At 48.3% G+C, this 10,562-nt stretch overlaps 1 protein-coding gene across 2 annotated transcripts; it reads right to left on the bottom strand.

Moving 5' to 3' along the window:
• Positions 1–5,978: 5,978 nt before the first annotated feature.
• On the bottom strand, positions 5,979–9,614 carry CFAP97D1 (CFAP97 domain containing 1). Of its 2 annotated transcripts, XM_045837314.1 has the most exons (6): positions 9,222–9,614; positions 8,616–8,686; positions 8,227–8,345; positions 7,127–7,250; positions 6,593–6,649; positions 5,979–6,099 (listed from the first exon to the last, which is right to left on the bottom strand). In XM_045837314.1, the coding sequence occupies exons 1-5, from the start codon at positions 9,343–9,345 to the stop codon at positions 6,593–6,595; spliced, it is 495 nt and encodes a 164-aa protein (XP_045693270.1). In that variant the 5' UTR covers positions 9,346–9,614; the 3' UTR covers positions 5,979–6,099. The 2 variants fall into 2 exon arrangements, with proteins under 2 accessions (XP_045693270.1, XP_045693271.1); XM_045837315.1 differs by lacking the exon at positions 7,127–7,250.
• Positions 9,615–10,562: the final 948 nt, after the last annotated feature.

The following is a 10,562-nucleotide window of genomic DNA, read 5'->3' as shown; positions in this document are numbered from 1 at the left end:
AGAAACAAGGCTTAGGAAATTTTAAAAAATTAAAATTATAAAACAAAAAAAAACACCAAGAAAATTTAAATAATACGTTCAAGCTCACACAGCTTTAAATACCGTATTTCTAAGACTAAGATGCACTGCTCCCGAATTTGGAAGGAGAAGGGGTTGTGTCTTATAGTCCAAATGTAGCTTACCTGGCTCGCTGTGGGGGGATGGGCGGCGGTGGAGTGGCGTCACAGGTTATTAAATATTTTACCACATTTTTTTGCTTCAAAATCTTTTTCCTATTTTCCTCCTCTAAAACCTAGGTGCATCTTATGGTCCTGTGCGTCTTCTAGTCCTAACAATACGGTAAATGGCAGAGCTCTGGTATTTGAGCCCTAGACTAATACCAGAGGTGGTCATTAGTCACCATCCTATACGCCTTCATCCTTCTTGTGGTCCCATCATTGAGGCTGCCCGTTAAATAATTGATTATAAGTGAGGAATATGTTCATGGCTAGAATTTCCTGTAATGTGTAGTGTGGCTGTAGCTTCTAATCCTGAAAATTATTAGAAGCTCGCACATGTACAAGTATTAGATATTTACATGTGTGAATTTCCAAGCTCTTTTCCTCACGAGAAGGAAAGGAGTTCGGGTTCAAGGTGAAACACCAGGGGAAACATTTGCTGCTCGTTTAGAAAGTTCCGTTTTTGCCTTGTTACAAGGACCCGTTTGCAGCTCTCTAGCTCACCAACCTGGGAGGTTCACGTCACCAGATCGCGCTTTTTAGACCTTTCTAGCAAAAGGACGAGGACTTTTTTGTACTCACAGAACATAGGACTCTTCTCACATGAAACTAGTCTTGAGCTGTTTCACACGGAAGCAGGGCGGGAGGGGCAGCTGCCCCTTGAAGGCAGAGCGGCACGCACCACGTCGAATTTCCCAGGAGAGCCGCGATCGAAAGTCAGTTCTCAGGCAGAAAACACGGACGTCAAAAGTACTCGTGAAAAATCCCCCAGGGAGGCAGCTGGTTGGAGATCCCATCTGGGTGGTTTTTTCTCCAGTGCGGGAACACAGTGGCTGAGCACCAGAGGATTTTTTTTTTTTTTTTGCATTTCATACTACGCAACAGACATTTTCTGCTCGATATTTTCCCATAACTGTCAGTGGAAATGGTAATAATTCTCCTTCTGTACATTAGGAAGCAAGGCATTGAAGTGCTTTATTACCTGCTTTATATCCTGTCCAAGTGGCTCTTTTCCCGCCCCCGAGATAAGCTGTGTCTATGGCTGTTTGTCTGATACCACGTGAGAGAGGAGAATGAAGAGGGCCCTGGAGACAGAAAGGGTTTCTGCTGTTTGGAAAAAGCAGAAGAGTGTTGCTGAAAAAAATGCACCTGTTCACAAATACATATTGACGGATGCGTGCAAATGCGACTGTAACTCCCACTCTAGCTGTTCATTTATACCTTCTGAGCTCCTGGGCAAAAATGCCACAAAAATCCATCAGTCTGGGCCTCCACACTGAGAAATCTCCTTATTACGTACTCTGGAGATGGGCCGTGTTTTTCCCCTTGAGCTTTCCAACCCAGGTGAGTTCTCTGCCTGTGTCTACAACCACAGAGCTTGTGAGCGCTAGCAGACTGGTGCAGGTCAGGGATGCGACGTGGGTGGGGGGGTGGGGTGCATAGGCAGTGTGCTCACCCCTTCTTGCACTCGCTGGTCACGGCCCTCTCCTGCAGAATCTAGGCCCTGCCTTTGGGTCTTTCAGGACACTGTCCAGTATCAGTTCAGCAGAATTAGCCAGTAAGTCAGTCCTGTTTGCCATCCTTGACCCGGACATTGGCAGCCTTCTCTGCCACCCACTCCACTCCCTGCGGGAGATGGGGTTAAGAACGTCGCAGCCATCCATCCATCGCAGGCGGTGGTCGGCTGTGTTAAATATTAGCCGATCGTGCCTGGACCAGTATGTTTTTAAAAGCACACACGTTTTAAGCCAAGTGGCCCATCAAAATTTTGTACCCACTTGTCAGTGTTATATCATTTATGCCACCAAACATAGGATCGTACATCCAAAAAAAATGATAGCACTTGTCAATTTACTTAATAACCGCAGACCAGCATGTGCAGGGTCCCACAGAAGTAACGCTTGCTTGAGTGTGGTTGGTAGGGTAATCATATGGGTGTAATAATTTATTGTTTTAATATGAACATTTTCCCTAAAATGTCCCATGGTGTGCTGCAGTGTGATAGTTATATTCCGGAATTACATGCTTACGATTTAGTGATTTAAAAGGAGGGGCGTTATTTGTGGCGGACCCTGTATCTGCACAAAGCCGTTCTTGAACCACACGGTTCAGACGCAGTAGGCATTTTGTCTGGCGGAGTCAATGGGAATTAATTTCTTACTCTACTTTGTCCTGCCCTCAGAATACAGTTTCAAACCATTGCTTCCTTCCAAAGTCAGGTTTCAGAACAAGATGGTAGAGAACCACCTTTCCTCCTCCCCTCCTCTAACTATAATGAAATACCTTGGAAATTTATTCGAAAGACAGTGGTGGAAGAACTCTGAAAGTTGCAGAGAAGATGGTGGGCTGACTAGGGACCGAGAACTTGAGGAACAACAATGTGGTGAGCTTCCTGGGTGGTTCTTGTTGTTTCTTCCGTCTTCTATTTACCCCGGCCTGGGCTCTGGAGTGGCCCGCAGCCAGAACCACCACCAGCCGTAGGCAGGAGAGAAAGAATGGCTTGCTTTCTTTGCTCAAGTACAGGGAAGGGGAAGCCCAACAGAGACCTGGTGGGGCACCCCCAACCCTAGCTCCACACCAGGGCATCGGGGGCCCAAGTCATCCGCAGTGGCAGTGAAGCCCTGGTCCCCACACAGTGGCGTGAGGAAACGCAGGTGCCTGCCCCTGTGCAGGAGATGACCCGGTGACACCATGCAGCCCAGGGGAGCACCTTCAGACCACAGAGGACATCAGCATGGATTGAGCGGGAGCAATGCCTCCCCCACAAAGTAGATGGGAGTCGCAGTGCAAAGGCGCAGAAAAACTGAGCTGTCGTCGGTGCTAAAACCCATAAAAGCAGCAAGAACCTATGTACTGCACCTCAACAGGATTCTTACCTGGGAAATGGTGGATGCAAATAGGATGAAGACATCCCTAATATAATAACCCAAATGTCCAGGATGCAAAAGAAAATCTCTCCCATCATACCCCAAACCAGGAAAACCCCAATCTAAATAAGACAATCATCTGATATCAATGCTGATATAATTCAGATGTTAGAATGTACCTGACAAAGATTTAAAAGCAGTGGTAATAAAAATGCTTCAACAATTATTCTTTTAATGAGTCCTCTCACTACGTAAATCAGATCAGTTCAGTTTCTGTTTCTTGACATGAAGAGTTTATACGGAGGGAGGCTGCAAAGGCAGGGTCACGGGGGCCATGTTTACGGAGTTTGCACGCCATGCTAAAAGTATGGCTCATTCTGGAAGGAATGGCAAGTGACAGAAGGTGCTAACTTAGAAAGCGATAGGGGCATATTTTTGCACTAATAATGCCAGTTGTTAGTCACAAGTTCCTGAACTACGGGCAGTAACACACACAGGCACTGAGAAGTAGGACTGGCAGCTTAAAAAAAAAAACATAGGGAAGGGGAAGGGATGAAGGAGAGGGAGTGAAGTCAAAGGTGACCGCCAAGTTTCTCACCTGGGTGTCTGGAAAATGCTGGTTCCTCACAATGCGATGGGCTGGGACCAGTTCGATGCTGAATTTATATTTGGGCATATTGATTTTTCTTTAAACTTTTTGTATTGAGATGACTGAAGACTTACATGTGTGTAAGAAGTCATACAGAGAGATCCCATGTAGCCCTTCCCTGGTTTCCCACGTGTGAAAACTAGCACAATGCCCAACCAGATTCTGACGTTGGTGCAGTCAGGATACAGCGCATCTTCATCACTGATAACTGGGTGTCATCAAAGTGAAATGCTTTGCTCTATGAAAGACCCCGTTAGGATGATGAAAAGACAAATCACAAGCTGAAAGTATTTTGCAAATAATATACTGAAAAAAGGGCTTGTATTTACAATATATAAAGAACGTTCGAAAATCAGTATTTTAAAAAAGAAGAATCCAATCAGAAAATAGGCAAAAGATACGCACAGACATTTGACCCAAGAGGGTAGGCAAGTGGCAAAGAAGCCCATGAAAGATGTTCAACTACACTGATTAGAGAAATGCAAGTTAAACCACACTAGCTGTCCCCGCACATGTGTTAGAATGGCTAAATGAGATGATGATACTATCAAATGCTAATGAGCACGTGGAAACACTGGATCAGTTACCCTTTGCTGGTGGGAATGCAAAATGGTGTAGTTACTCTGGAAAATAATTTTGTAGTTCCCTTTTAAATGAACTTAACATATAACCCTGCAACTGCACTCTTGGGCGTTTATCCCAGAGAAATCAAAAAACTTCTTTTCATGCAGACACCTGTGCACAAGTGTTTGTAGCAGTTTTATTCACAACAATCAAAAAACTCAAAACTACTCCATGCCCTTCAATGGGCACATGGTTAAGTCAACTTTGGTACTTCCATACCATGGAATAATAGCAATAAAAAGGAATGAACTGTTGGTACACACAGCCCATACGAACCTCAAGGAAATGACACAGAATGAAAAAAAGCTAGTCTCAAAAGAATGGACACACACTGCATGATCCCATCCATGTAACACTCGTGACGTAACATAATGACAGAGATGGAAAACAGATCTGTGATCGCCAGGCAGGACTGACGGATGGGAGGGAGAGGGTGGCTGTGGCTGAGAAGGGTGCAACAATAAAGTCTTTGGATAATGGTACAGGTAACGATCTTCAGTGTGGTTGCAGTTCCACAGAGCTACACACGTGGTCAAACTGCACAGAGCTAAGCCCTGGCTGGCGTAGCTCAGTGGATTGAGCGTGGGCTGCGAACCAAAGCATCGCAGGTTCGATTCCCAGTCAGGGCACATGCCTAGGGTTGCAGGCGACGGCCCCCAGCAACCACACATTGATGTTTCTCTCTCTCTCTCTTTCTCCCTCCCTTCCCTCTCTAAAAATAAGTAAATAAAATATTTTTTAAAAACTGCACAGAGCTATACACACAAAATGAGAGCGTGTGGAACTGGCGAGGTGTTGTACACGCTATATGGATTGCGCCGATGCTGGGGCCCCGGTCTGATTCTGTGCTCCAGTTACACCCGATGCTACTATCCCTGGGGGAAGCTGAGTGAAGGGTGCCCCCCCATGCCCAGCCCCATACATTTATGTGCAACTGTGAATCTGATTATTTTACAGTAAAAAGTTGATGTGTGATGAGAACATGTAAGATTGACTGTCTTTCAAAATAAGTCAGGCTGAGAACCAGCGCGGGCAGTCACAGAAGCTGCGCGGTGAAAGCGTTCTTCTCCAGGTCCGTGCATTCCCGGAGGACCCCATGGCATTTGTTCTGTGTCGTCCGAACCCAAATGTCATTATGCGCTCTCGTTTTCCGTTTCGACAGAGCTGAACTTGTGGCCACATCATTTCACTCCACCTTTTCTCTCCCCCAGCGTGGCGGTGATGGTGTATGTCTTAAAAAGTTCTCTCCCAGCCCTGGCTGGCGTAGCTCAGTGGATTGAGCGCGGGCTGCGAATCAAAGTGTCGCAGGTTCGATTCCCAGTCAGGGCACATGCCTGGGTTGCAGGCCACAGGCCCCAGCAACTGCAGATTGATGTTTCTCTCTCTCTCTCTCTATCTCCCTCCCTTCCCTCTCTCAAAAAATAAATAAGTAAAAATTTTTAAAAAGTGACAAAATGTTTCTTAAAAAAGTTCTCTCCCTCTCTTTTTCTCTCATTAAAACTTCATAGCCCCAGGTGAGAATGCTTGTTGCCTCTTCCCTTCTGCCTGCCCCATTCCGTCTCCATTTGGGGATGGGACTTAAAGGCGCCGGGCACCTGAAATGTAACCGACTCATTTCACGTTCCAAGCTTTATTGTCGCACCCCTAAGATTGAGCATCCGGCCATTGAGGAGTGCTTTGAGATTCTAAGCGGCTACGACATCCTAGGGCCTCCTCTTGTATCTTTTCCGTGGTGAGTAACCTTGGATTCAGCGAGAAGAGACGGAGAGAAATGGAGGACCATCAATTACACAGAACTATCCTTTGGAAACCCCGAGTATCCATTTATCCTTCTCCCCAGAGGGGGGAAACCAAACTCACTCATTACTAATAATGTTCAGTAATACAAAATGCCAACGCAACGGTACTCCTGAGTAGGGACAGAGGCCTGTAATGTAGCTTTGGCGCAGCAGGAAAGCCATGAGACCTCCTGTTTATATCTTTCTTGGAATCAATCCCTTCCCCTTAGACTCATGGAAAGCCTCAAAGCCGGTGACAAAAGACAGTCATTTCCTCCTTAATTGGAGAGAAATGACAGGCAGACCTCTAAGTTCTCTGAATGGATGACCAATAGATTTTATAGAAGAGCGAATTCCCCTCATAACTGGGCCCTTCACCCTCTATACAGTTCTCAGGGTTGGTATCCAGTGTGGCCACCGCGTTCTATAGTAAAGAGTAGCTGGGGTAAGACATACCTATTTATCTCGGGAGAGAAGGTACCTTGTTGTATTTCTGATGTAGCGTCTTGATTTCTTGAAGGAAAAAAAATGAAGGTTTATGTCAAAGCCAGGGTGCTGGTGCAAAGTTGAAGGTTTAAACTCTAAGCATGGCTAGGAAAGTCTTACCAGTCGAAGCCATGGTACGGAGGTTTTAAAATATTGCAAGTGCCCCCCCTTCTCAAAGGGTCATTCCTAAATAAGGCACATTAACCACGTTCTGGATCGTACACCCTGCTCTCTCTTGGCTTGGACATTCATCTGTTCTGGATGATTGAGGGGTGAGGGAAGATGGTGCTGGATGTTTTTCTGAACCCGATGCATAATGGCTTTGTTACCAAGGAGATGTCCTTAGCTCCTGGATGGTTTGCTTTGGGTGGTTTTCTTTGACTGATTATTGTATTTCTCATGATCTAGCCCTCAGCCACCTACGGGTCCCCCCCGAGACTGACCGTACGATAAACACAGACTAAGTCTATCCACGCGCAGGGGTATCCCAGGGTCCCCACGTGCCTGCCAGTCCACCTCGGACAACTTGCGGTCGTAGTGCGGTTTGCGGTCCCCCAGCCTCTTCAGAATGCCCTGGTTTTCCATGGTGATTCTCACTAGGTCCCGGTTCCTTGTTTCTCTGTTTAAGCTGGGGGGAAAAAAACCCCCATAAAACCCTGAGATGGTTAAAAAATAAAATTCTCCTCCTGGCTGGGCACAGGGGTGATGAAATCATGATGTCCTAGACCCAGGCTGCCGCACGCTGCCCCCGCCGAGCCCCGAGGCCCAGCCTGCCCCCCGAACCGGACTGCTCTCCGGGAAACGTGTGCGGCCTGGGCAGGTGTGGGTCAGCGGTTCTCAGTCCCACTGTCCACCAGAAGCTTCTGCTTCTCGGCTCTGGGGTGCAGCTTGCAAAAAGTGGCATTTTGTCGAAAGCCCTGTAGGCATTATGGGAATCGAGACTTGAGAATGTTTGATTTCTGGGATGAGGGAAGGCCTTGCCTGTGGATAAATCTCACCCGGCTGGGGGTGAGTGTTGCTTCCCCTCGCTTCCCTCAGCTTTCAGGTCAATTTCAGGTGTGCAAGGATGCAGGAAAGGCAACTTGACCCTTCCCCCCAACACATGCTTCTCTCTGCCTTGCACATACTTCTGTAGCCCTGGCCATATTGCATTTTTACATGAATGTCTCTCCTGTCAGACCTGGGTTCTTTGAGGTTAGGAAATATATATACATATATCTTATTTGGTCCCTGCGTTCCCGGCGCTGAGCACACAGGAGCTCAGGAAATCTTTGTGGAACCGATTCTTGTGAATGCTGTGTTCTAGTCTCAGCGGTGTCCACCGTTTTTACAAAAGCGTGCAGTGCTCTTCTGTGACAGAGTCTGAACGGGACTGTGAATCAGTCTCTGAGATGATATAAAAGCCCTTCAACGCTAGGGGAGTTCCCCATATTTGGTAGTTTTTATCCTCCTTAACACGGTCTCTCTGGTTATCCCTCAAGAGCACTGCCCTTCAGTATTCCTCCCACTCGGGAGAACCTTGCACTAAAGCTCAACAAGGGGAAAGTCATTTTTTGACTTTCCAAAAATGACACGAAGGGGAAAAACAAAAACCGAAACACTACCTCTTGGAAAAATACTCGTTCCAGCAATCCACCTGGGCAGGGCCGCGATGGGCGTTGGCGATTTTCTGGCACAGCTGCTTGTTTTCATGTTCGATTTTGTCGATTCGCTTTTGTTCACCCTGGTGAGAAAGCACCCCCCCAACCCCCGCTCCGTGGTGGCATCATGGTTACACCGTGCTCCGGCACACGTGGTTGAACACCCTTCTCTTCCGGGATTGTGGGAAAGGGCCCTTTAAAAAAGGGGCCGCAGTGGAGACAGGGGGCAGAGCTGAAGAAACTGGGGGTGATGTGTCTGGGGGGGGAGGAGAATGGGGGAATCTTTTGGTTAGGTGGCTCCTTAAGACACAGATAAAAACCCGTGAAGTGCATCTGCAGACAGCAAAAACTACCTGTAGTTTTCTCATCTGTAAAATGTGATGTGCGTGGGCCGCTGGAGGTTTGGTGTCCACGGTAGGTTTCACTGGGGAAGGATAAGAGAGAGCCAGTTTGTATCGCCGGTGTCCGCCCAGCAGCCTCAGACGACCTCACACACTAGACAGTAGCCCTGCTCGATAAACATTAGGATTTCGTATTCTGACCTTAGTTCAGGAATTTAAGTTCCCAGATGGATGTCTTGGAAGAATTTCGAGCAAGAAATAAAAGAACGGGAGGGGTTGGAAAAAAGTGAAATGTACAGAGACTGTCTGTCCGCCGAAGCCCGTGAAAGAGCCCCTCTCCCATCTTCTCCCACCAGGACCAGCTTGTCTACTGCGTGCTGACGGCCTAGCCTCTTTCTAGCTTACGTTGGCTTTAAAGAGTTTCAGCGAGCATTTCTACCAAATGAACTCCCTCGTGGAAGGCAAGTTCTGTCCCTGATGCTAATGTCCTCTTGACCCAGCTCAGCCAAGGCCACATTATCGAAGAGTTATGTGCTGGTCTAGTGTACTGTCAGCATCTCTAAGGGGGACCTTCCCTGAACCCCCGATGGCAGTGCCCCACCCAAACTGCCCACGTACCTATCTCTATCCTATTCTTGTGAGATATATAGTTGCCAAGGTCCAGTTTCTTCCTGAAGGTTGTGGTCTGCCTGTGATTGGAGACGATTACAGGATAGGCTAGGTAATCCAGGGAATTGTACATCCTCTCTTCCTAGTCCCACTTCAGAAATGAGGCAGCTAGGCTCCTCTGTGAGGTGCTTAGCTGCTCCCAGGATGGGTTGTCATAGTTACCCAGTTGTGACATCAGGGACAGGTCTCAGGCGAGGAGGAGCAGCGGCAGCAGAGCATGCCTGCTTGTCCTCCGGCTCCTCTTTGGAAAGCTAACCTAGACCCAAGTCAAGATGAAGGGCGAGGAACTCGGAAGCATTCTCACCGGCCTGGAATGCAGATGCCCGCAGCACCCGCCGCCGCCGGAAGAGGTGCGGTGTGTGGGGGCGGGGCGGGGGGTGGCGCTGGGTGGCAGAGAAAGCCGCACCTCGGGCTATAAGCTAAGTAGGCTCTCCTGCAATGGTTCCCCTAAAAGCGTGAGACTATAAGCTTTCCAGGAAGGCGAACGATGACCTGAATGATAATCGGATCCAATTTCTTCACTTTGCAAGTGAGGAAACCGGAAGCCCAGAGCAGCAAGCAAGCCGCTCAGGATCCAAGTCCGTGGCAGGGCTGGGCTCAGAATGCGGGTTTCCTGAATTCCCAGGACAACACTGGCTTTTTGGAGGGGTGGGTGATTCTGCCCTTTTGGTGACAGTGGGGGAGGGCAGAGACGGTGCCCTTTGTTCCTAAGATCTCAGTAAACGAAGAGCTGAGGGCAGTCCGCGGCTCGTAGCGGGCTGCCCGCTGTTCCGGAAGGTCTGCGAAGGAGGCGTTCATCTCCGCAGTAGCGCTGGGAGCAGCAGCACCTAGGTGCTCCGCCAGTCTGCTGATGGACAGGGAGGAGAACGCCGATTCAGTGCTCCCTAGTAATGCTGGGCTCTTTCTTTAAATGTCACATTTAATCTTCCAAACAGCCCGAGGAGTTAGGAACTCGTAGTAGTATCCCACACCATCCCCCTTTTTTCTTTTCCAACAAACAGGCTCCGAGAATTCCCCGGGGTCAGAAAGCCAAGGCTGGCTTGCCCAGAGCCCAAGCCTTGAAGCAGCAGGCTGACTCTCAATGAGTGTCGAAGGACATGGGCCCCAAGTCGGGCTTCTCAAACTTGAAAATGCCCGGGGGCTGTAAAATGCACGTCGTCATTCCCAGGGCCTGTGCTGGGGCAGAGATTCTTTTCGACACGTTCGGGATTCTTGCCAGTGCTGCTGGGCTGCAGCAGGGAGAGTCAGAACTCATAAGTGAGACTCCGGTGTCTCCGTAATCTGAAACAA

The sequence above is a fragment of the Phyllostomus hastatus genome, unplaced genomic scaffold (assembly GCF_019186645.2).
Source record: "Phyllostomus hastatus isolate PE091 unplaced genomic scaffold, TTU_PhHast_1.1 phas_contig_210, whole genome shotgun sequence".
Taxonomy (NCBI): domain Eukaryota; kingdom Metazoa; phylum Chordata; class Mammalia; order Chiroptera; family Phyllostomidae; genus Phyllostomus; species Phyllostomus hastatus.
Note: the sequence above shows the minus strand (reverse complement) of the source record. Positions and strands in the feature narration are given on the sequence as shown.

Coding starts and splice junctions, on each gene's coding strand:
- CFAP97D1 (XM_045837314.1), bottom strand. CDS start 9,345: ATGTACAATTCCCTGGATTACCTAGCCTATCCTGTAATCGTCTCCAAT. Junction 7,251..8,226: donor AACGAGTATTTTTCCAAGAG/GTAGTGTTTCGG, acceptor TTTTCCCCCCAG/CTTAAACAGAGAAACAAGGA. Junction 6,650..7,126: donor TGTCCGAGGTGGACTGGCAG/GCACGTGGGGAC, acceptor TTTTCCTTCAAG/AAATCAAGACGCTACATCAG.